General features: G+C 40.5%; 2 protein-coding genes across 2 annotated transcripts; both read left to right on the forward strand.

Annotated features, from left to right (window-relative positions):
• The first annotated feature begins 330 nt into the window (after positions 1-330).
• Positions 331-17088, forward strand: fam171a1 (family with sequence similarity 171 member A1). Its single transcript, XM_072460267.1, has 10 exons — positions 331-655; positions 6088-6315; positions 6699-6791; positions 7753-7911; positions 8697-8873; positions 12099-12215; positions 13145-13259; positions 13556-13673; positions 14342-15626; positions 15750-17088. The coding sequence occupies exons 1-10, from the start codon at positions 544-546 to the stop codon at positions 15962-15964; spliced, it is 2619 nt and encodes an 872-aa protein (XP_072316368.1). The 5' UTR covers positions 331-543; the 3' UTR covers positions 15965-17088.
• A 2073-nt stretch (positions 17089-19161) lies between these two features.
• Positions 19162-24782, forward strand: nmt2 (N-myristoyltransferase 2). The gene is made up of 12 exons (XM_072460441.1): positions 19162-19393; positions 21039-21156; positions 21943-22084; positions 22229-22347; positions 22420-22511; positions 22581-22697; positions 22765-22935; positions 23001-23109; positions 23191-23361; positions 23448-23615; positions 23692-23829; positions 23911-24782. Exons 1-12 carry the CDS (start codon positions 19281-19283, stop codon positions 23929-23931), a joined length of 1479 nt encoding a protein of 492 aa, XP_072316542.1. The 5' UTR covers positions 19162-19280; the 3' UTR covers positions 23932-24782.
• The last annotated feature ends 1187 nt before the right edge of the window (positions 24783-25969 follow it).

The following is a 25969-nucleotide window of genomic DNA, read 5'->3' on the forward strand; positions in this document are numbered from 1 at the left end:
GTAGCAATAGACTACTTCTTAATTGTACAATTTTCACTTTTTGTTATTTACATTTTACTGATGAGAAACTTCTCTTTGTAGGAGCTTGAATAAGGGTGAAAATGACTAAATCAGTATGCACTAGGCAGAGGTGGAAAGAGTATTCAAACATTGCACTCGGGTAGGTTACTTCAAAAATATTGCTCATTAAAAAGTAATAAAGTACTTCAAAAACTACTTCACGTAGCTATAAGAAAGTGCAGTATTATTATCTTGAGCACTGCTGCCCGTGGGCGGCAGATGGCACTAGAGCTCCGCAGATGTAGCGGCTCGGGTGAGTGTGTTCGGGCCGCCTGTGGGAGCTCTTCGGGGGCATGTGGTTCTTCCTCCTGACCCTGGCTCGGGATGCACAACGGGACAGTCCGCTTCACGGGCAGAAATCTCGCTAATCTGCCGGTGAACATGGATTAAAGCCGAGTTTGTGGATTCACTGCAGTGAATCACCGAGTTGAAAACATTTATCTCGTACTTTGACTTTTATTCGCTTCTTTTCACACATCTGCAATGATGCGGGCTGCGCACTGGAGGAGGACCGCTGCTGCTATTGTGCTCTGCCTGTGCGGGTACTTTTACTCCTCTGTCGCCAAAACCGTGCAAGAGGACACCACCAGCGAAGGTATAAAGTACTTTTAACTTGTTTTCCCTTTTGATTTGTCTCGATGCTTTGTTGGCTTGTTTCGCTGGTCGTCAGCCCAAATGCTGCTTCTCCTCAGTGTAGCTAACATTAGCAAATTAGCTTGTCTGCAAACTCTTATTTATTGTTATTTTTTCTAACTTTCTATGTCTCTTAACAATATGTGAAATCACTGAAAGTCTATTGGCAATTTTGTGATGAATGTAAAATGGGCTTGTTTTGAACAGTGGTAGTGATTTTGCTTGTGCATTTGAAACCCAAAAGTAGGGCTGCATCGATTAATCGTTATAATCGTCACTAGTCGACTATTAAAATAATCATAATCGTATTTTGATAATTGTTATCGTTGTCTTGAATATGCAGACTCTGAAACATTGATCGATTTTCTTTAATAATACATTTGATCCGTAATCATTCTATATGTAGAAGCCTTCAGGCACCATATTTAAACCTTTAGTTGATTCAAATTGCGTTTAGAAAATATGAATGTGCAATGATAATCATGTAACTAGTCGATTAATTGCAAGGGGGGAAATTGCTGACTAGACCATTACTAAAATAACTACAATTCGTTAGTTTTAGTCTTGCTAAAAACAGAATGGTGCCTTCTGTTTTGACAGAACCATAAAACACTGTATAATTTTAGCATGATTTTAGCCTACGTTTCCATTCAAGTTGAGAGCTATTTTTTCCACACACATGATTACAACTTTTCTTTTGTGATGGTTTCTCTGCCATTGACCTCTTGGCTTTGCTTTATATTTTTTAACTAGTTATTGGTGATTGTAGAATGTTGTTTTGAGAAGTCTAACCTTGCATCAAAGCTTGGCATCATTACAATTTTTTAACCAGTCCAAGCAATTAAGGTTCACAATAATGAGGTAGGTGAATTACTTTGATTTAGGGCCACACCAGCGCTTTGATGTCTCCCTTACAAGGTTTGCTCCCAGCTTTTCTTGATTTGTGGTTTTACTTTGGTTCTCTTCCCCTCAGGTTGATCTTAGTTTAATTGTCCCCTGGGTTGTGCTCAGGTCAATACAGAGAATTTCTCCACTTGCTCCTGCAGACAACATGCACAGTTTGGAGCCAGACACAGCCCCAGATATAGATCTCAACATTACTGCAGCCCATAATAGGCATGGCATTCAGGCATTGTAAGCAAACAGCAGAAGGTGAATAAGAATTTAAAGAAAAAAGTTCATAAATTGGAAAATAAAATGGTATTATCAAGATTAAAAACACATAATATTACTGAAATCAACAACTGTGTGCAGTGGAGCTCATATCTGTAGAAATAATTCAAAGCAGTGTCTTAACTTTAAAGACGGCTGCAAGTCAATCAATAAATCCTAACTAGTTGAGATAATTGTCAACTAATTTGGTAATCGAAGAATTGTTATCTGAACTTCACAGACTCTAAAAGGCCACCCTTGAAAAAGAGGATTCTTACCCAGTTAAATAAAGGTTAATATTAAATAAATAAAACTGACCATATGATGAGGTTTTATGACTTAGACAAAGAAAAAACACAGACTGAAACTTAACTTTTTGTACATTTAGTATTTTTGATTAAGCCTCAAGCTGTACCACTATAGCTTCATCTCAGTTGTGTAAAAATCTAGTATCTATTGGTCCTTTCGCAATCCAAACAACAAATGAATGAATTGAAAGAATAATCAATAGAGTAATCAATTAGCAAAATAATCATTAGCCCTATAACTTGCGCGACAATCCAACTGGTATTCATGAATGTGATTTAAGTAACATTGTGTGCAGTGTTGAGTTGCTGTAGTTTTCATTTACTTATATTGAAAACTATTCTATTGTCACATTTGAAATATTGTAGTTGTATTCTGTTGCACTTTGATGCTGCAATCATGTGAACGCAATTTCAATTAATGAGATCACTCTGCCATTTATTGTTAAAGTCCAAACCGGTCTGCACAGTTTCGCCGCTAAATCGTTTAGTGGTGAATGATTGAGGGAAACAGAACTTAAATTTGAATCACATGGCACGAGGTACAATGTCTCAACTTGTGTTTTTCACCGCCAATGTCTGCTGGGTCGTTAAACAGAGGAACGATGAAGCCGGATAATCTCTCCCCATCACTTTTGGTATTCCATTTAGTCTTGTGGTAATATGAATTGTACCGGCTGTCGTAAGTATTGTAAGCATGCCTTTTAGCGTGATGAGCTGACAGACTGTGTGCCTCCCCCCCTCCTCCATTTGGAAGAACACCAAGCCCCTCACAACACACCCAGCGCAGGCCGGCCATGCCTTGCATATCCAGTTGATCCCACTTCACTCTCGTAGAGCGGGAACACGATTTAGGAAGATCGGAAATGTCGTATTTCCTCACAAAGGGGACATTTCAGCGCTTCAAGATGAGATAATATAATAGTAAAGGCAAACAAATTGGTAACGGCTAAATTGGGAAATGACATCGTCTAAAAGTAATTTCCCTCATGTATCAAAGTCTGGAACTGAACCAACATATTATTTACGAATTAGATGCTGAGTAATGCAATCGGAATAATCTAATACATTCTCTGATATCAGCCTAAGTAAATATAATACAAAGACGACTTGAAAAGGAAATAAGAATGTATCTTTGTTCAATAGAGGCTCATTTACACATCGACTTCCTGCTGCTTTAGCTGCTGTTGCTCGGATAATTGCTTTGAGGGCACACAATTGTCTTGGACACACTTTGCCTCGTGTCTCAATCGTCCATATGGTTCTCAAAAGCTGAATATTTACAAACGGGGGCCCAGTTACCGAGCCTTTCTGGCAGTTTTCCCCGAGTCTTAGCTTGTTTAACAATGATGTCACCGAAGACTTGATTTATTGACAGAAGAATTGGGAGTGGTTGTGTGCATTTGTGTGTATGTGTTTGTCAGTGCGAGCCCTCTCTGGGGACTATGTTTTTAAGTGAGCACAGCTGGGACCCCAAGAACAGATCAGTGGGAGTGGGACAGGAAGTGAGGTCACCGACTCTTCGATGTGCATCTTTTAAGGCTGAGTGAGGGGACTTTCTGTCAAGGGCACGTTCCACCCTTTGCGGTGCTGAGACACATTGCATAGAACAAATGTCATAAGAACAGAAGAATGCGGAGAGGTCCTCACACAGGGCTACGCTTCAGAAAGAGCTGAGTGGTTTGAAATGTTCAGTAATTCTCCCAAAATGTTCTGTAAAAACAATGAAAAGTTCTGGTTTGCCGTTTCCCTTTCTGCCCTGCCTGTGTGTTTACACTCTGAGAGCGGCAGGTCTGCTTTTGGCTCTCATGGGGGAGGGGACTTTGTCTAGCCGGAGTTATGGATGTACAGCCTGTTAGCCCTTCAGCATGTCACGGAGGGTGAGGTTACAGAAGAGGTACCGCTCTGTGGGGAGGGGCAACAAGCAGGTCAGGAGGGAGAGGAGGAGGAAACCGCTCTGCTTTATTAGAAAGGTCAACATTGGTCATTCTCCAACCAGCGATCAAACATGTGTCCACATGACTCTGAGGTCTGTGTGGAGACCAAATAAACCTAAAAGCTGTTTGCAGATTCTTTGTTATGTGATTAAGTGAATTACCTCTTGTGTTTCTTCTTTTTGTTTATCAGAATCAGAAAAGTATGAGAAATATGAATAACTATGAGTTAGTCAGTGTTTCTCAGGTCTCTGCACTGGCCCCTGTGGCTCAGAGAATAGACTTTAAAGCAGCTCTGCTTGTGTACAAGTCTCTCCATGGCCTAGCACCAAAGTACATCTCAGACATGTTAGTGCCATATGAACCATCTCGGACTCTGAGGACCTGAGGGACCGGCCTCCAGCTGGTGCCAGAGTCAGGACTAAACATGAACCGGCCTCCTGCTGGTGCCAGAGTCAGGACTAAACATGAACCGGCCTCCTGCTGGTGCCACAGTCAGGACTAAACATGGACCGGCCTCCTGCTGGTGCCAGAGTCAGGACTAAACATGAACCGGCCTCCTGCTGGTGCCAGAGTCAGGACTAAACATGAACTGGCCTCCTGCTGGTGCCAGAGTCAGGACTAAACATGAACCGGCCTCATGCTGGTGCCAGAGTCAGAACTAAACATGGACCGGCCTCCTGCTGGTGCCAGAGTCAGGACTAAACATGGACCGGCCTCCTGCTGGTGCCAGAGTCAGAACTAAACATGGACCGGCCTCCTGCTGGTGCCAGAGTCAGGACTAAACATGGACCGGCCTTTTGCTGGTGCCCAGAGTCAGGACTAAACATGGACCGGCCTCCTGCTGGTGCCCAGAGTCAGGACTAAACATGGACCGGCCTCCTGCTGGTGCCAGAGTCAGGACTAAACATGGACCGGCCTCCTGCTGGTGCCAGAGTCAGGACTAAACATGGACCGGCCTCTTGCTGGTGCCAGAGTCAGGACTAAACATGGACCGGCCTCCTGCTGGTGCCAGAGTCAGGACTAAACATGGGGAATCTCTCAAGTCTTCCTGAAGATGTGAGACAGGCTTCTACTCTGACAAAGTTCAAATCTAAGCTAAAAACTGTTTTGTTTAGCTGTGCATATGACTGAAAGGATTTTTGCACTCTTCTCTTTCATGTCTTAAACTGTTTTGTGATTTATATAATTTCATTGTGATTTGAATGCATTTCTTTCCTGTTGTGTGAAGCACTTTGAATTGCCTTGTGTATGAAATATGCTCGACAAATAAATTTGCCTTGCCTTGCCTTTCCCACGGTTTGTACTGAGACTATGATGGCACAACCAATCCATATATGAATCATTATATTTGATAATTGTATAAAAGCCACCTATTGCTTCTGCTGGTCAAAAAAGCTGCTGATTAAACAAGACTTCTCTATGTTTATGACATGAACGACATTTGTTTTTCCAATTATTTCTTCAACTTCAGTTTGTTTTTAGACTGGCTGTCTCCTCTATTTATTGGAAACACTAACAGTACATTTTGTGTTCAAGTGTACTAGTGTTAAACACAGTGAATGTGTGCACTTCAGTCAGGTGGTCAGCCTATATGGTTAAAAAGTCTAAAAAAAACGGACCTGGTGCATCTCTTTTAGTTAGACCTTATCATTCATGTTCTTGAATGCATTATATGATATATGCTATTATAAGCTATTTCAATCCTGATCAACTTCAAAAGTGCAATCTCTACTCAACAAGGTGTCAGTTGTTTTCCTTTCTGTTCCAAGCCTTCTTTGAGAGGAAAAAGGTCTATTGTTCTGAAAGGAAGTTTTGTGGCACCAGGTCAGGAAATGGTCAAAGGGTGTCCCATTTTGATTGGCCGTGATGTGGAATGCCGTCTCCGCGGATCGAAGGCAAAGGACTTGGAAACAAACCCGGAGTGACCAAAAGATCTGGCTGTATTTCAAAGTGAGGTGGAGGTTTTTGAGGAAGCTGTGCTGATAGTGTGTTGTTTGCAGAGGTGACGCTGAAGGTCCACCTGAGTGATGCCCACACACACCAGCCCCTGGGCGGAGTCACGGTGCAGCTTTTCGCCAACCACAGCCTAGTCGCCACGGAAACCTCCTCCTCCGATGGAAACTCTCACCTGCGCTTCCCGTACCGTCTTGGGACTACGCTGGTCGTCACCGCAACCAATCAGGGATATGTGCCCAACTCTGTGCCCTGGACTCCCACGAGGCTGCCCGGTAAGAACATTGAGTGTAAACAAGCGTGGTGTGAAATTATGCAAGGGATTTGTGTCATGGAGTCTTAAACTTCACCTTTTCACCAAGTTGACACATACCTCCCAGAATGCAGCGGTCAATGTTTGAGTGAGGGGGGTGTCCTTACGAGCCCGTACAATGGAGGCCAATTGGATTAAGGTGCTCAGAAGCCATGAACAATAGCAGCATGGAAGGAAGGAGCATGAAAGAAGGGCAATTTGCTGGGTCAGACTTTAGGATAAAGTCTGTCCATTAAAAATGTATTAAGGTTGTTTAATGCCTTCTTATGTTTGATAGTCTTATCATTAGGCCTCTAAGGCTGACTTGAGCTGTCAGTGAGCCATGTGGTCTTATTTGTCTTCCAGTATTTTCCTCCATCAGCCTAGACCTGTTACCAGAAAGAGCTGCTTCTTTGATGGTCTATGACGACGTGGTTGAGATTGTCTCCGACTTTAACGGTAAAAAGCATTTATTTATGTGAAAGGTGCATGAAAATCATTCAAATTAATACATTGTTTTCTTTGTTACCCATAGTACTTTCTCTACTGTGTAGGCAATAAAACATTCTGTCCACTTTTTGTTAGTGAGGTTATTATTACTGTAATGTGCTTCTTATGATATAATGGGTTTAGTCCCTTTGTCCATTGAGACTATTGTGTGTTTGTGACTGGCAGGGGTTGATTTAACATGTCAGCTGTGTGGGCCACATTAACCTGTGCATGTGCGCTCAGACAGACATAAAACCTGAATGTGTTGAATACACAATGCTCCCGGCGTGTGTCTGAGGCGGTTTAACTCTGCCTGTGTCCGGCACACTCTGTGGTGCGAGCGCGACGCCCGAGGGGGCGATAAAGCTCTGCGTGTGTCATGAGGAGAGAATAAAAGAGAGGATGAAGCATGTGCCTGGAGAACAGTATCGTGGGTGGAGCTGTGGAGTGCGCTTTAGGGGGATGGGTAATGTCCAACAGAAGGAGCAACGGACCAGACCGGAGAAAGTCCAATAAGATTATTTCCCATTGATTTAAAAAATCTACTCGCCAATTATTGGTTAAACGCCCGAACAAGCATAAAGGTTCTAGATTTGAAAAGAGCAGAAATGTATTAAACAAATGAACACAGGATTTGTGTTTCACTGCTCAGGAATGTGCACTTGGCTCAGTCAAACTGCGGTGACATCACCTTCTGCTTCTGGCTCTGCATTTTCTACCGTACTGTACAACAATATTGAACTTTCCTAAATGGAAGGCTTCTACAATGGCTTTTAGGAAAAACATTTAAGAAAGCTCATTCATTTTGTCTTATTTATTGTAGAGTATTATTATTAAGTCGTTGTTGTTAAAGTTTTATGTATTCATGATAGATTACACAACTCTTCATGTTCTTTATGAAATGCCAATTCTTGTGTATTTTGTGCTTCAGGTTTCAAGGACCAGCCAATTGTCCACTTCCTGCGTCGAGCCCTGAGTCTTCCTCCAAACTCGACATATTCAAACCTGACCGCTCTGCTCACTGTGGCCAGCTCCTCCTCACACCTCCAACACTTTCCCTTCCTGCAGGGCCTCAGAGGCAACGGAACAGGTGAGACCTAACATGCCCAGTGTAAATGGTCCTCAACCATAACACGCACAAAGCATATCGTTTGAGCTTTCTACACAGTATTACCAGTTTTCACAGGTAAATTATTTGCTCAAAAGCTATTCGTCTGTTTTGAGAGGATGCGCTCCACTGTGATTGTTTACATCCACCCGTCACTCACTCCGAGCTTGACCAGTAAGAAAGGTAGACGGGACGCGTTTCAGAAAAGTACAGAGTTCTATCACAATCTCCCCTGAAAGAGTCACAGATTCATATTCGGATGAGGATATTGGAATATTTTTTAAACTGCCAGCCCACGAGTTTAAGCCTTTTGACTCATTCGTGTCTCCTGTTCTACATCTCTGTCTTCCACCCTTTTGAATAACTTTCCTCTTCTGCAGAGTTGTGCTTTGTGACACTTTCTCTTTTTGGTTTATGTTTTCACGGCCTCCTTCAAATTTCCTTCTTTCTGATCTTTCCCGTATTTTCTTTCCTGTCTCCCGCCCCTCACCACTCTCCTATAGTCGCGCCGCTGTTTCATCGTTCGCCCTCCTGCTGTTTTCTGCGGTTTCTTGTCCCATACACGACACACATCACGTTTTATTGCGGCTGCATTGGTTTTTGAAATATTGAAACTCTTATAATTGATAATGACAGATAGGATTTGTGTGCTAAGTTTGGTTTCATGTGGTCAGTTGTTACAGCAAGTTTTAACCATACGGCAGATCATTTTGAAACCCAAAGTGCGATTCTACCTGGTAACCTTCGTGCCTGTCGCTCTGTTTTAGCGTCCGAGAGGAGGTTCGACTTGACTCCCATCGCCGCGGTGTCTGTTCACTTATTGGCGAGCGACGGAGTGGAGCTGCAGGTGAATGAGCCGATCACCGTCTCCGTCCCGCTCCCGGCCGACTGCGGCCTCAGGGAAAACGACCACGTCCCGGCCTGGAGATTTGACCCGCGTTTAGGTAACGTCTCCTGTCGTTTTATAGCACCGTGATAACATTATTGCTTGAATTCATTGGATTTATTTTTGTGTGAGTACTTCTGAAGAAACTAGATTTATGCTGTATTATCTGTCAATAGTTTACAGATATTATAATTTTACGTAATAATTTCAAAAGATGGGCAATTGCTTAAATTATATAACTCTGGGCAATAATAAAAAAAAGAATAAAATCTGCAAATGCTGAACTTTATCATTATTTGTTGGGAATTGGCTCTACAAAGTTTTCATATTAATCTTGTAGCTTTAAGTCTTTTCAAATGACAACAATCGCTGCTTTGTGATTGAATATTCTGATGTGCTTATTGCATTAGGCCGACAGAGAAGAGATTAAACTTTGTAACAGTTATTGTTGCATGTGAAAAGTGCATAAACCAGGTCAAAATATCTGAAGTTTGACTTTGAAAAGGTTTATACAGACATTTTAGACTGACACAATGATTGAAACTAATTATGTTTTATTTAGACTTAGCAAGTGAACCTAAACTGGTCAAACACTACTCAAATCAAAATAAATATTCGTGGCAGGGACGGTAGAATCGTGTCAATAATAGAAGATAAAATTGCGAGGAGCCTGACAAAAATATGGCATCAGAAAGACCAATTTTCACCAATGGGAGCACAAGGCCTCGTTTGTGCTCATTATGACTTTACATTTCTACTGTTATTAGCAAAATATGGATCAACAAAGGGCAAAACCTGCGGCAAATAGAGCTTATGAAAAAAGGCTTTGATAAGTGTGCTACATTTCTCAACACTTCTCCAAGCAATATGTCATGTTTCTTAGCAACCAGACCAAATAAATATACCAAACCGTCTCATAATGGTAATCAGATTTGGTTTCTACAATGAACAATGTGTGAACTGTGCAAAGACAGATTTGTTACGAGGATTAATTGTCTCACAATGTGAGAAGTGTTATACATTTGTATCTTGATTAAGTAGGTTCATGGAAGACGTAAAAATAGTGTGTGTGACTTTTAATCTCAGAGGACAAAAAGCAAACACAAGTTGACAACAGGAGATCATTTTCACTTGTTCGTTGGTGTTATTCAATTTGAAAATCAGGTCATCAACTTCAGACGCATGAATACCGTCTGTACACGAGTCGAGCAGAATAAAGGACTGGCCGTCAGCTGTGTTGACTTTGCACGGGCGAGAAGCAGAAGTAACATGCAGGACACTCACAATGTACATGTTTGCATTGCGTCTGCAGCACCAGACGCTCGGCAGGAGTATTGTACCAGGGCGTGGGAACAAAATCATTGATGTCACTTAAGGACTCGAGCCCTGGTTGAGCATTGTTGTGGTTCTCATAGATTCACTTATACACTTTTCATATATCAATGTTTGTTTTTCCGTACACTTTTTGAAGTATGTCACTGAAGATCTATATTTAGCAGTCTTCTTTGAACAGTATCATTACTTTTTTATGTTTAGCACAATACAATGAGCAACAGAGTGAGATTTTGCTGTGTCGTTGTACGTATCGTGCAAGTTGTTTTTAGACTATGAGTTTCCCCTGTATTAATGGGAAACTCTGGATTACAAATTCATTATTTATCCATGACTTGATGTCCCCATGTGACGCTTTATATAAACCAGGGTCTCTTTTTCTCTCTTTCTTTCTCTTGTTTTTTCTTTTCTTTTTTACGTTATCGTGTAAAACACATCTTTGAAGACGTACAACTACATTAGGTGGCGGTAAAAGCACATTTTCAGTTGGCTGCCAACCGCCATTAAAAGTAACACGACAACAACATAAACCAGGCGTGTGTTTTTAAACAATAATCATTAACTGTCACCAGGTATGGAGCGTGAATGTAAAGCGCTTTGAGTACCATATTTTCCGGACTATAAGTCGCACCGGCCAAAAAATGCATAATAGATAAGAAAAAAACATAAGTTGCACTGGAGTATGAAATGCGGTTGCAAGTGTGAAAATCCCAAATAATATCACATATAAGTCGCTCCGGAGTATAAGTATAAGTTTAAACATAAGTATAAGACTATGGCCAAAACTATGAAAAAAGGTGCGACTTAAAGTCCGGAAAATACGGTATTTTGGAAGTGGAGTTACAATTATTTCTCCAATAAATTACAAAAACTTGAAACTGGGGGATAATATTTACTGTGTTTTGGAATGATACGTTTACTTGGTTTGCATTTCACGACCTGGAGCATAATATTTGAATAATAAATCATGGTTGTTTTTATGTAATCGAGCAGCTCCATTATGTGTTGTACTTGGCATTTCCTCTTGTCCTCATCAAAAAGAGGTTCTTAATCTCAGTGGGATTTTCCTGGTTCAATAAAGAACTACAAAAGGGAAACCACTGAATCCTTCCTTTCTCTTCAGGACGGGGATGTTCCTGTTTTTATTTTTTGTGGTGCTGAGTCACTCTCTTGTCTCTGCCCTTGGAGCCTGTGTGTTTTCACTTATCTCACTCCTCTGTGTCCGCTCAGGTTTCCTTTTACCAACTGTGTTTTCCTTCCTTTCCTTTTTGGATCTTTTTTTTTGTTTTTTTTGTTCTTCCATTTCCCCTTGTAAAAAGATTGATACAGATTTCCGTTTTTGAGATGTCAGTAGTTTATAAACACGGACCACAGAGCGATCACTGAAGAAGACGTGTAGAACAAAGTGGTTGTTTCCTCTGTTTGATGATTAGCTGTTCACACTATAATCTGGTGTTTTTGTTGCTGTAGATTTGGACTGCTAACACACAGTAAATATCACTAAGCTTACTGCCCCCCTGTGGTTAAATTGTGAACTGTCAGAGCACTGATAACGGAATCTACAGTAAAAATTGCATACTTATGATGAGCTGTATTCACTAAAATTATGAACATATTCACAATCGTTTTATATTTATTAATGTTTAATTTACTCCAATCAGTTGCAAGTGCTAAAAAGGTAAAAGTGTATTATTTTTCCCCCATCGAATTCTACTCAAAAATGGCTTCAGGTGTTCTCATTACAAATTACATACAGTTTAAAAACACTACAATAAATTAAAATATACAATTGAAAATACATGAAATATTTAAATTAAATTACGAAATAATGCAAGCAACAATACTTAACATAATAATAATTTTAAAATGTATTTGTGCTCTTGCTGGGTAAATTATTGTTTTAGTTCCTGATAGTTCCTGTTCCTTGATTCAATATTATTTGTGCGCACAGGGTTTTGGATCAAGAGCAGTTGGGGTCACGTCCAAAAAGAAGGTGAGCAGCTCGTTCTGACCTACATCGCGCCTCAGCTCGGATACTGGCTCGCTGCAATGTCGCCACTGCACTCTGGTGAGAGCTCCACTGCACTAAATGTAGTTTGTCTGTGTCAAAATTAGAGCTGCAAGATTAATCAAAAGCATTTGAGCGGTCACAAATAAGTACAGTATACTACTTTTATTTAGAAGAATCTGCATTTCAGTTTTATGTAGATACAATCTGGAACAGACAGGCCTCTACTCTGACAATGTTCAAATCTAGGCTAAAAAGTTGTTTAGCTGTGCATATGATTATTTGCACTCTTCTCTTTAATGTGTGTGTCTGTTTTGTGATTTAATGCATTTTTTCCTGTTGTCTAAAGCACTTTCAATTGCCTTGTGTATGAATTGTGCTCTACAAATAAGTAGATGCCCTCTGTAAACTTAATGTGTAACTCTAATATTGCTGTAGTTTTGGCCTCTAAATGTAATTAAAATGTAGATTGTGAACTAACTATTCATTTTGAAAGATAAATCGCGAATCTAATCACAATATTTGCCCAGCTATCAGCCCTAAATCTCCTGCCTTGGCTGATATTTTGTTTGGGCCGACCACCTGCTTTAAGTAATAAAGTAATAAAGAAATAAAGCTTTATTTTAATACTTCATTGTGACGAGGGCCCTGCACAGATGTGATAACTCTGCTACATTATAGGTTAGTCGTAGAGCAGAGTTGTTAGTCTTAAAATAACTTTTTATTATGTTGAGCAGTGCATTGTATAAACAGTAATAGTTTTGTAGTCATTTATAATCCTATATTTTTGGGAAAACGTTCTAAATCTGTCCTATATAATTGTCCACAAATTAAAAAAAGCTTTTCAATAATCTGCTGCTGTGGATTCTAAAACAACGCCTCAATCATAATGCTGTGTATTTTGTGATCATAAACAACCAAACAACGAATAAACAAAGAAAAAGCGGGTAGTGAATAATTAGTCTATTGATTGTGAATGTGTTGAACAGGTCCGGTGATCGCCAAAGACATCAGTATGTACCACACTGTGTTTCTGCTGGCCATCCTCGGGGGAATGGCTCTGATCCTGCTCTGCTTGTTCTGTCTCCTGTTGTACTACTGCAGGTGTGTGCTCTGGCCTGGGATGTCACAATTAACCAAGTCATCCAGAATCGTAATGTCAGACGTCACGGTGTCATTTTATGTTTTATCAAACCTAGCTAGAATCCAAACACATAATAGGTCACGAAAAGAGCAAAATAGACCAACGGAATCTTTAAATCTAGGATGTAATTGAGCTGATTGTGAAATGTCTTCCTGTTCATATTGTAGATAATAAGAAGGAAAAATACCTGCAGCCCAAAATACTACTACAAACGAATGTAATGACTCTTTTTTCCTGGATGTTTTCTGATGTGCAGGCGGAGATGCACAAAGTCTCGAGGCTCGCACAGAAAGTTTGTCTTAGCTCCTGGTCCGGACAACAGCAAAAGAGACCAGGCCACGTCCATGTCTCAGCTCAACCTAATCAACAATGAGGTACGTTTCACCTATGTGTGGACCGGCAGAGAATCAAAACTGGACCAGACTAAACCAGGGCTAGAACCGGTGCCGAGCCAATACCCTTTACAAACCTTGCACCCGCGGGATCTCTGTGCGCTGTCCTCGGCTCTGATCCTTCCGTGTGCACCTCATGCGTCCACGGCACTTCTGTATTTTGCTTTGGCACTCAGAAGGAGCGAGTCTGTGTGGAGTGGGGAGTTGATGGCGTATATCGGCACAGCAACTAACAAACGACTCAAAGATGTTTTCACCACATGTTCATAATCTAACACGCACCATAAACTGTCATTTTATGGTTCACAAAAGTTAGAGAGAACAGTAATGATTTATAAAATGTGTTTTTGGAAGCAATTGACATGACAGCTCTTCATTAAATTTCATATAATCTAGTTTGAATCTTTTTTCTAAGAACCTCTGGGCAACCTAAGAATGTTTGGGGACCTAAATACATGTTTGTAAAGGTCTTCAGTTTAATCAGGACTAAACCTGTCTCTTTCTACTTCTCTTTTTTTAATAAAGTTAGACTAATTGGATGGAATGTACCAAAAATAAGAAATTCAAATATGGCAAATATATATGTACTTGACTAGAAACGTTCTGTTCTGCAATGGTGTCATATTTCTTTCTACATTTTTTCCCTGCAGGTGCAACTGGAGCTTGTGTCCACAGCCACAGAGCCGGACATGACCACCCCGATGCTGAAGCCTTCCCCCTTCGAGCACCAGGACAATCGGCACCAGCCCGGCCTCCTGCACCAAACCAAACACAGCCGCTCGTCCCTGGGCAACAACAGCCGCCACGGTTCGTCTTTGGGCAACCTCACCCCTCACAGCAGAGACTATCGCCAGTCCGTGGAAACCTTTCAACTGAAGGCCGCGCTTCCGTGCGGGACGGACAGAAGCTATCGCCAATCGTACACCTCCGTCTGCTCCTCCACCAATCCCATTTCCGATAGACTGTCCAATCAGGGCCAGGTGTCCATCAACCAGCTCAGTGGCGGCGTAAATGTTGACTGCCTCTCTCCTTCGTCCCCACCTCATTCTCCCAGCAGAGGCGAGCCAGTGGAATGCAGGCCTCAAGACTATCTCCTTTCTCGATCGGTGGACAACCTGGAACGCCCTCTGACGCCTTCTCTTTCCAGACCGGGTCAAATCCTCTGCTGCGGCTCTGTGGACCTGCTAAGCGGAGGAGAAGGCTACTCCAGAGTGCGCCCCACACTGGTGATCCCTGCACATTACATGCGTCTTCCCGGGGAGCATCCGTTATCAGGTCAGGCGCTTCTCCTACAAACCGACCAGCAAAGCGACTTGGAAACGATTCAAGCCGAGCTGAACGCGTCCCATTCCCAACAACCGCTCGGACAATCGCCCACAAACTCTCTTCCAGGCGCAGCCAAACGGACTGACGCGGAGAGGCGGGGCTTGTCGCAGTCGCTGTCCATCCCCGCGGCCATCGGAGAAACCGGACTCGTCGAAATAAACATTGAGGACACGTTGCTCGCCGAAAAGACTCTGATGGAGCTCAGAGGAGGAAAGCCACTGCCGCATCCGCGCGCCTGGTTCGTTTCGCTCGACGGCCGCTCCAACGCGCACATACGCCACTCGTACATCGATCTACAGCGCGCAGGGTGCCACGGCGGGGCTGTAGGGGGCGGCGGAGGGAGGCACAGCAAGAGGAACGATGCCAGTTTGGACTCCGGCGTGGATCTAAATGAGCCCAGAGTAGGGAAAAGAAGAGGAGACGTGGAGAAGGAGGAGAGAAAAGCTGTAAAAGAGAAGTCGAAAGGCACAACACTTGCATCTGTCTACACACAACTGGTTTACGTAGACGATATTGACGTAGCGGGCAGCAGTGAAGAAGCAAAAACGGCATGTGGTCAACAAAACGGTTCACCCGGGCCCGTTGAATCCAACATATCGCCTCGTCTCGGTGCAGTGGGGCAACAAGCGGTGGAGCAACAAGCGGTGGAGCAACAAGCAGTGGAGCAACAAGCAGAGGAGCAACAAGCGGCGGAGCAACAAGCAGAGGAGCAACAAGCAGTGGAACAACAAGCAGAGGAGCAACAAGCAGAGGAACAACCGCTGTCCTCTACTACGTCATCTCCGCCTTCATCTCCTCTGCCTCTGCAATCTCCGGAAGAAGTGACTTTAAGGACTGACACGCTTTTATCTCCGGACGCGGCGCGCGACGACGTAGAGGACGTAGAGAAAAAGAGCCCGTGGCAAAGGAGAGAAGAGCGACCCCTCCTGGCGTTTAATCTGAAATGATGCAGGACAACCACTTCGTTTTATACAAGTTTGAATGATTGTATGAGAAATGTAATGGACAAATTATGAATGATCTGTTGGCAATTTATGCACAACAACAACTATGCCTTTGTAGATGTTTTGGTTTCAACTTGTATTATTAATCCCTTTTATTTGTTTCCTTGCTTGAGCCATATTGGTCTCATTCAGTTATTTTTTTTTCAAGTTTTATTTTAAACATTTTGCAGGTGTGACTGAAGCACTTGCACAAATCTGAAGGCTGCATGAAAGCAATCTTTACTTGAACTACCAGAGAAGACTCAAATCAAACCACTTTTCTTCTACGCAGCCTTGACAGATTGTAAAGCTATGATTATTACACTACTATATTTGTAATTATACCAAAAACCACTGCAAACTTACTAAATATGAAGGTATTTGTAGATGCTGAACTGTTGCTTCAATCGCCCTGACTATGCACCACTATTATACGGCGGCTTGAGGTGTTTTTATATTATTTTTATGTTAATTATTGTGTTTTTAAATTGCCAATGCCAACATAAAGTATTTACACACATTATTTTCTACAATTCTATGCGAAGGGTTTTTTCTTGCACACTTACCTTTTCCCGTAATACGCGCAATTACCTGGACAATTCCTCAAGTGCCTTTTTAAGCGACGTCGCAGCAGTCTGTTACGGACATTATTTTATGCATTTCTCCGTTTTCCTCTACCTCATGCCGCTCTGACCGCTTCTAAGGCATGATGCAGTAAACCACTACAGCACTGGCAATGGATTTATCTTGGCTACAGCGACAATTCACTCTTTAACTCGTCTTTTACGTTCATGTTCTATGTACAGAGCGACGGTGTCCGTTTGAGACGCTGCTGGTTGGACTTTTTAACCATTTTTGGTAATTTTTATTGTATGAGGGTCACGGGTCGCATCGAATGTAACCCTTTTCCCAGTTAAATTACTTATTTTCAGCAGTTTTATTATTGTGGAAAATGCAAATGAATGGCCTTTCTTTATCTCACAGCGATCTCCAAGTCCAAATATTCACACGCTTTACTTTATGAATGTGTAAATGAATCACTTGCATTATATTTGAACCCTGTTATTCTGAATAAATAAATACAATTACATTTGCAGCCTCTAATGTTTTGTTGGCATCTCATAGCCTGGCACATTTTTGGGAGGAATAACTTTGCAATTAGGCAGATTATTGGAAAATAACAAAGCATTTAAATGGAATATTAAAGGACCTAAAACTTGAGGACTCCTTGCTAGAGCTTATTTTTATTCAAATTTTATTCACAATGTGTGTACATCACAGACATTCGTTGTAAAGAACTTTGGGTGTCTTGAAAGGCAATATAGAAATCCAATTCATTATTATTAGTTATCTTAATCTTAATTAAGCTGTTTAAGACATTGTTAAATTATTTCAGGTTGTTGAATTTTACTCTCAACCACAGTACAAAGATCTCAACACAGATTTTTTTTTTTTTTTTTTTTAATGTTTAAAATATCAGCACACTTAAAGAACACATATTCAACTCTTTTTGGGGATATTTAACAAACCTGTTTATTGTTAGTTCAATTTTTTTTAAATATTGTAAACCACAATATTGATCTATAGTGGCTTTACATTGACTTCCTGTTGAAAACTGCAGAACTGAAGAACCCAAACTCTTCATTTAGCAGCAAGAAAGAAATATTTTTATTTGCTTGGTTTCTGTTGTAGTCATCTGGACTCTGTTTTTTCAGGGGGCGGAAACAAAACAGTCCAGATGACTATAACTGAATCTTTTTCTACAATGGAACACTCCTGGACTAATGAGGGATTATACCGACATGTCTATTATGTGCCCAGTTGTGGGCGGAGATAACTGAACTTACTGCGTACTCGAATGCAGGATTACTCAAATATACATGATTCAACCCAAATACAACTTTGAGTTCATTATTGATGGGAGAACAGCAGTTGTGCAGTTTTGGGCCCAACATTATTTTGATTATATATTAATGATATCCAAAAAGTATCTGATTTTCTTAATTTTATCTTGTTTGCAGACAATACCACAGTTTACTGCTCAGGTCAAAATCTTAGTGAGCTGGTGAAGGTGATGGAGAGAGAACTGCATAAACTAAACAACTGGTTTGCATTAAATAAATTATCATTGAACTTGAAAAAAACTAAATTTATGGTATTCAGTAACAAACATGTAGATAATGATATCAAAATTAAAATAAATAGTTATGAAATTGAAAGAGTCAATTATATTAAGTTTCTTGGAGTGATCACAGATTGCAAAATTTCATGGAAAACACATATACAAAATGTACTGAAAAAAGTGTCAAAAACTACAGCAATTTTATACAAATTGCAGTATATTTTGAACAAAAATGCTTTATATTTACTGTACTGTTTTCTTATTACACCATATTTAACATATGGTATTGAGATCTGGGGAAACACATACAAAACTAGAACCAAACCAATTTTCATACTACAAAAAAAGGCCATTAGACTGATCAATCATGCATCTTATAATTCGCAGAGTAACCCTTTGTTCATTCAATCTAAGCTTTTAAAGTTTTATGATTTGGTTGAACTGTATACTGCTAAATTTATGTATTTAGTTTAATGTAATCGAATCCCTAAACCATTGGAGATAAAGTTTACCCAGAGGGAAAGTAAATATAATTTAAGAGGAATGTGTATGTTTGACAGAGCTTATGTGAGAACCACGCTGAGGGAACATTGTTTGTCTAGTAAAGGAGTTAAATTATGGAACAATTGTTGCGATGAATTAAAAAATGCCTCTTCTTTATTTCAGTTAAAAGGATCTTTAAGAAAATAATCATAGAAAAATATTTAGCAGAATAAAAATGGAGTTTTGTTGTTATAAAACTTGGAATGCTTGTGGAGGATCCTTGTGAGCAGACTGTCCAGTATTATGTAGTGTTGTTTTTGTTGATGAACTGTTTGTGTACTATAAAATGTCCACCACTGTTGAGAGTTTGAGAGAAGGCACAATAAGCCTTGGCTTCTGGTCAAAAAACATAAATGTATCTCTAATTTTGTTTTGTGCTTGAATGTTGAGCGCCTTTTGTTTTTGACCAAACCACAATAAAAAAATAATAAAAAAGCTCATAAAAGTCGATGTTAGACTAATATGTCCCTTTAACACATTTTAAACAGGTTCCATTGCGCCTCATTGCCTCTAGGAGGCGCCCTCCTCTGGACTTTCCTCTCATCTCAAGCTGATGCTGTGGTCTTGGTCTGTCGCTGCTTTATTAACCTGCTCTGTCTGGATTTAAACATTTTTATGATGGCGGAGGACAGTGAATCCGCGGCCAGTCAGCAGAGCCTGGAGCTGGATGACCAGGACACTTGCGGCATAGACGGCGACAACGAGGAGGAGAATGAGCACATGCAGGGGTGAGGATGGCTGCAGCTGGGGAATAATGCTGCTGCAGCTCTGTTTTCCTCCAGCTTGTTTGCGCCCTGTCTGTTTATGTGAGCGCTGTGGAGGCTAGCACGGGAGCTAACGCTAACCGATCCGCAACAAACAGCCAGCCTCCATCTCACAAACGCGCCATTCGGAACCGAACGTTACATTTTGTACGAGTTAGATTGTATACTTGTCAGCGCAGCGTGTGACATCCTTATAGAGTGTTTTTTAATTGATAGTTAGGCTCTAAAATGGGCAACATGACAAGGATGGGAGCGAGTCGGATGCTAATGCTGCGCTAGCTCAGCTGTCAGGCGTTGCTATGGCAGCTAGCGTTAGCTTCTTTAGGGATGCACATGTCAAAGTCTCCCACCGAAATGTTCTTTGTCAACGTGGCCTTTCAATATCCCTAAATTGTTATTCAGGTTATCGAAACACGTTAACACTATCTTCTAATGCCTCAAGAATTATTTATCACGAGTCTATCACCAAAATAACCAAATAAGGTTGAATTACCATTTAAAAGTATTAGGTTGCAGCTATTCTGTTATTACCTGTTGCAAAACCTCTTTCTTTACGAGGACAATACATTACATACAACTACTATTTGGGGATGATAACAGTTAATTGATAACAGTTATTATTCAGGTCACAATATAATCATAAAAAGGACTGCTATTTTAGAAGTGAAATAAGGTAATTTCTACTCTGTATTCCAAAAATTACACTTAACTGTATATTGTGACTATGTATAACAACTTATCACTTGCATTCAGAACGTTTGATTTCATGAAACTGATCATTTATTAATTGAACAGTATTAGAATTAAAGAAAATTAAGGATTCAACTTTTGTTTGGTATCAATAACTGTGACTAATCTTTATATCGTGATGTTTTTTCTCATCAATAGTTTTAACACTAAAACCTGACATTGTGACATCCCAAGTACTACTAGGCTACGTTTCATGGGTTTCTGGTTTCTGGTTCCTGTTTTTTTTTTTTTTTTTTGGCCTAATTTAACCGTCAGACAGAGCAGCAGAGATTAGGCAAAACATCAACACACTTCTAGACAATCACAAGAATTAGTCACCTAAAACAGTTACACGCCATAGATTCCATTCACAATCCTTTTCAAAATGACCTATTGGAACCAGTTATTTTGGTTTCCAGACATTGTTTTTAATTATTCCAGTATGAGGGTGCAGACATGCCTCTTGATCAGTTTCTGTGAAACACTAAGTCTTGAAAACACAAAGTATATTGTCCATCTGTTCTTTGTGGAATATTTTCATAGAGCTATGGAGGGAGCTGACACATAATACCCTTGTAAATAAACATGTACCAGTCGTGGCTTAGCCTGTTGTCCATGGGTTTCAGAATGATAAGACATTAGAACAGTTTCCTCATTTATTAACCATTGAAAGCAAAAATGATACTTTTCAAATGGAGAAAAAGTCCTCAAAATGTTGCAAAACAGGACACTAAAACCCATGAATTAGCAACATTTTGAGGAGTTTTCAACACGCTAAAAACATGTTCAGGTGAAAATTGTCGCAACCAATTTCCCTAAGGGGACGAATAAAAGTCTGTTCTATTGTACTACTTGACAATCATTGCTTCTTTATTTGCAGGAGTCCAGGGGGAGATGTGGGAGCCAAGAAGAAAAAGAAAAAACAGAAGAGAAAGAAAGAGAAACCAGGTTCAGGCGGTGCTAAGTCTGACTCTGCCTCCGACTCACAGGACATAAAGGTACATATGGACAGTATAGTGTTGTTCTGTCTGCGTTCACATACGGACACACAAAACATCAAAACTGGAAATAAACTAGGACTAACTCCAGGACTAACCTAGCAGGATTAGACCAGGTCCAGGACTACGCTAAGCTCGAACCAGAGTAGTCCAGCATGATGTGGCTGATTCCACAACATGCAGCTTCGATGCGCCACAGAAGTGTCCGTCTGAGGTGCAGTGCGTCGTGTCTCCTCAGAGCTGCCTGCACAGGGCTGCAGAGCCCCCAGGGGCCCTGAGAAGAGCGTGTGTGGAGAGCAGAGTTTATGAAATAAAAGTCCTCATTTTAGACCATAATTACTATTTATTCTAAAGCAGAAGTTCAGATCACATGTTTTTCCCTCCACCACAGGGTAATTGGTTATTAAAACGTTCTGGAAACTAGTCCAGTAAAAGTTGATTTTCAAAAAATGCGCACTGAAGTGTATTTACTTTTCAAATCCGGAGGTTTTTCACGTTCTGAACTGTGGAGCTTGATACAAGCATAGAAGAAAATATACCTGCTCTGTTTTAATGGAGGGCGGCGGAGTGGCAGAGCGGTGTCGCAGACCTGTGCGGAACTTCTGTCATGCACTACAATGGCTGTGTATTTACTGCAGAGGTTGTGGCAGAGAAGCATGATTTGAAATCAGCCCGTTAGTCTTTGTGCACCAGTATTGTCCCTATACACCTTGTATTGTCCCTATTTTATTTCAGTGTGCCTAAGTCATAATCTGGATGTAACTAATCTTCATATTTTTGTTGCAGAATCCAGGCTTGCCCATTCAGAAGCTGCAGGACATCCAAAGAGCAATGGAGCTATTGTCCTGCCAGGGTCCAGCCAAGAGCATAGACGATGCAACTAAGCACAAATACCAGTTTTGGGACACTCAACCAGTGCCAAAACTAAGTGAGTAGTACCTATGTCCATTTCTTCTGTTTCTTAGGCTTGAGCTTTGATGCCCAAAGATCCAATGTTCATTGATTGTTTTCATGAAAGATTTGTACAATGTAATATGTAGTGTACACTTACATCTCACATTTGCCTTGACAGACGAGGTTGTAACGAGCCACGGTCCCATTGAAGCTGATAAAGAGAACATTAGACAGGAGCCATATTCCTTACCTCAAGGTTTTATGTGGGACACTCTGGACCTGAGCAATGCAGATGTGGTGCGTTTTATTTGAACTAGACGAGTTTGTTGATGACAGTTTGTTATAAATAAATGTATGTTTCTTCTTCAGTTGAAGGAATTGTATACACTCCTAAATGAAAACTATGTAGAAGACGATGATAACATGTTCAGATTTGACTATTCTCCAAACTTTCTAAAATGGTAAGCACAGAATTCCCTGTAAATCAGTTTTTTTGGGGGGGATACGTCATTGAAACTGTCTTTCATCAGGGCTCTGCGTCCTCCGGGCTGGTTGCCTCAGTGGCATTGTGGCGTTCGAGTGTCCTCAAACAAAAAGCTGGTCGGCTTCATTAGTGCCATCCCTGCAGACGTCCGAATCTACGACACGTGAGCATCAAACTGGTCTGTTACACGTGTGGTTTTCTTAGTATGTTTAACCATATATGTTTTACAGACTGAAGAGTATGGTTGAAATCAACTTCCTTTGTGTGCATAAAAAGTTGCGATCGAAGCGAGTGGCTCCAGTGTTAATCAGAGAGATAACAAGACGTGTGAACCTGGAGGGGATTTTTCAGGCTGCGTACACTGCAGGAGTCGTGCTGCCTAAGCCTGTGTCCACATGCAGGTGGGATGCTTGTAGCATTTATACAACACAGCTCTGACTAACTAACCATGTCTGTGTTTATTCAGGTATTGGCATCGCTCTTTAAACCCTAGGAAACTTGTAGAGGTGAAATTCTCTCATCTGAGCAGAAACATGACTTTGCAAAGAACCATGAAACTCTACAGATTACCAGATGTAAATAATGTGGCTCTTTTTATTTTCTCATATAATACAGAATGTTTTACGCTGATTACCTTGGTTAAATGTGTCTGACAGAGCATCAAGACTCTGGGTTTACGGCCAATGGAGAAGCGCGACATTCGCCAGGTGACGGAGCTACTACAGAAATATCTGAAGCGTTTTCAGTTGGCTCCGTCGATGTCAGAGGAGGAAGTGACTCACTGGTTCTTGCCTCAGGACAATATCATTGATACATTTGTAGTAGAGGTATATTTAACACTTTGTGCACAAAAACATATATGTTAGTCATTTTTTTCTGCTCTTGATTCAAACATGTGATCTCTCACATTTAGGGTCCAGATGGTGTTTTGACAGATTTAGTTAGTTTCTACACACTGCCCTCTACAGTGATGCATCACCCGCTGCACAGGAGCCTGAAGGCCGCGTACTCTTTCTACAACATTCACACTCAAACGCCGCTTCTTGATTTAATGAATGATGCACTCATCCTTGCAAAAATGGTAAGATCATCTTTTAAATTGTCCCTTATCCACTACACAGTACCGGTAAGTAATTTCTGTTTTCTGTTTTTAACAGAAAGGTTTCGATGTATTCAATGCTTTGGATCTAATGGAAAACAAGGTTTTCTTGGAGAAGCTGAAGTTTGGCATAGGAGATGGGAACTTGCAGTATTACCTGTACAACTGGAAATGCCCTTCCATGGACCCTGATAAGGTCAGCAGCACATTCTGTAACATTTTTTGTGTTTGCTGTGGTGACAAATCTGATCATTAATGAGCCTGTGGTTGTTTTTAGGTTGGCCTTGTCCTTCAGTAGAGCCTCGCCGTGACTTCAAAGGGACACAGTGGTACAGAGGTGGGCTTCCAGTCTGGATATTCTGTACCTGAGAACACAGGTACCTGAACTAGACCCGAGCTCCACAGTGACACTGGCCTGGCGACAGGCAGATCTTGGCATGTTTAAGGTCAACTGGAGTCGAAAACTCAACCTCCGACATCATGCTAAGCCCAACTCTCATCAACACTGCTCCAGACATGCTCCATTTCAATGAACCCAAGTGAACTTCTACAGGATGCCTTCACATTGTGTTTCTTTTTCCAAACTCGTCATCCAGAGAAAAGGGGGTTTGTTTAACTGATGATACACAGACTGTATTTAGTTCTATTTGGCGACTGGGGTTTCCCTCTGCAGCTTTACACACACAGTTGAAACATGTTTACTGTTTTCAGTGTCAGACTTGATGGTGCTGAGTCTTGAGCATTTGAAGGACCTGAATGATTGGTCTGATCTTTAATTGGGTACTTCAAAGCAGCTTATTACAATACAACAGTTCTCATTACACATTTACAAATGCTTTTAATCACCTACAGTTTGCTCTTCTGTATGTCTGATTATATTTATACTTGTAAGAGATGGGGAAAAAGTGTAAACCTGAACCAGAAGTCGCTTACCAAGTTCAACACAAACTCAACACAGTTTAGATGGTGAATGTAAAGCATTGTTAAAGCACAATTTTGAGAGTTAGTTCCTCTACTTGTTAACTGTTAAACTATCAACTTATAAACCTGTTTCTATTGTACACCAGATGCAATATTTAACAATAGTTTCAACTTCTTTAGGTAGATTTATTGAGCAACGTTTGCGAATTAAAACTGAAAAACAAGTGAGTTGCGCCAAATTAAATATGTATATTTCAGACAATATGAAAAATAATTGCATATAATTTAAATAGCCATGTTTATCAAATGGCTCTGTGTGATTAGAGGCAGTTTTATACTGTCAAGTTTTCAATTACAAAAAGCTACTAGTTATAATTTGCATCCGCTCAACAGTTAAGACTTCTCTGTTCAAATACTGACCTTTATCTTTCTTACAGTCAGAAGTTACCAATGACTTGAAGCTTATCCAAATATGGATAATTGCATAAATTTACAATGTTTTGAGGGTCTTGTTTTAATGACCTGATACTTTTAAATGGTATTATATATATATATATATGTGCCCTAGTTACATTTTCTTAGATGTTTTGTTTGTTGCGCACCTTCACCTGTTTTTTCAGTATTTCCAATAATTATTCAAGATTGAACACTGAGCTATTTGGGCCTTTTGGATTTTGCTTTATCCTTTGTTATTTCGTGTTTTGCTATTTAATTTTAAGATTTCATGTTAAAGGCTGATGTCCTATATTTACTGAAACCAGGATCCAAACGTCCTGATATTTCCCTGAAAGTCCCGGTTTGCCTCTAAACAGATGTTGCCTGCAGCGGTTTGAATGAACTTTGAGCATGTGTGTTTTGCTGCGGTTTTGTTGCTAGCCACGCCCTTTAGTAAAAATCTCACCTAAAGTACCTGCCTTAGTTACTGGACGGTTTTACGAGTAGGGGATGTAGTATTTAAATAACAAAATTCAACTTTTGACTGGAAAATTATTTGTATTCAGCTCCATTGCAAGCTGTGAAAACGCTGACGACTCTGTACCAGCATCATTCTGACGTGTCCCATGAAATTCAATGTCACACATGAGCTAAACCAGCATGGATATTTGATTGAATAAACTCATTTTGGGTAACAATGTTTTTATTCTTCACTATTGCAACAGAAAGTTTACTTTTTATTAAATATAACAAATGACTAATCTGAGTGAAATGTGAAATAGTTAACAAGTTCAATTGAGTTTTTTTTACACCTTTATTTTTTAACCTCAGGGCCCATTAAAAAAATAAATGCTTGATACAAAAAATCTAAACTCCATTATGATACTAAGAAATAGGCTTGATCATTTCAAAATCACATCGGCAACTTTTTAGACTATGGAATATAATTTAACACAAAATAGTTATTTCTTGGTGTTATG

This window comes from Eucyclogobius newberryi, unplaced genomic scaffold (assembly GCF_026437365.1).
Source record: "Eucyclogobius newberryi isolate DKJ021-1_F unplaced genomic scaffold, fEucNew1.0.hap1 SCAF_3, whole genome shotgun sequence".
In the NCBI taxonomy this organism is placed as follows: Eukaryota; Metazoa; Chordata; class Actinopteri; order Gobiiformes; family Gobiidae; genus Eucyclogobius; species Eucyclogobius newberryi.

Coding starts and splice junctions, on each gene's coding strand:
- fam171a1 (XM_072460267.1), top strand. CDS start 544: ATGATGCGGGCTGCGCACTGGAGGAGGACCGCTGCTGCTATTGTGCTC. Junction 6,316..6,698: donor GACTCCCACGAGGCTGCCCG/GTAAGAACATTG, acceptor TTTGTCTTCCAG/TATTTTCCTCCATCAGCCTA. Junction 13,674..14,341: donor TCAACCTAATCAACAATGAG/GTACGTTTCACC, acceptor TTTTCCCTGCAG/GTGCAACTGGAGCTTGTGTC.
- nmt2 (XM_072460441.1), top strand. CDS start 19,281: ATGATGGCGGAGGACAGTGAATCCGCGGCCAGTCAGCAGAGCCTGGAG. Junction 22,698..22,764: donor GACGTCCGAATCTACGACAC/GTGAGCATCAAA, acceptor TATGTTTTACAG/ACTGAAGAGTATGGTTGAAA. Junction 23,362..23,447: donor TTGATACATTTGTAGTAGAG/GTATATTTAACA, acceptor TCTCACATTTAG/GGTCCAGATGGTGTTTTGAC.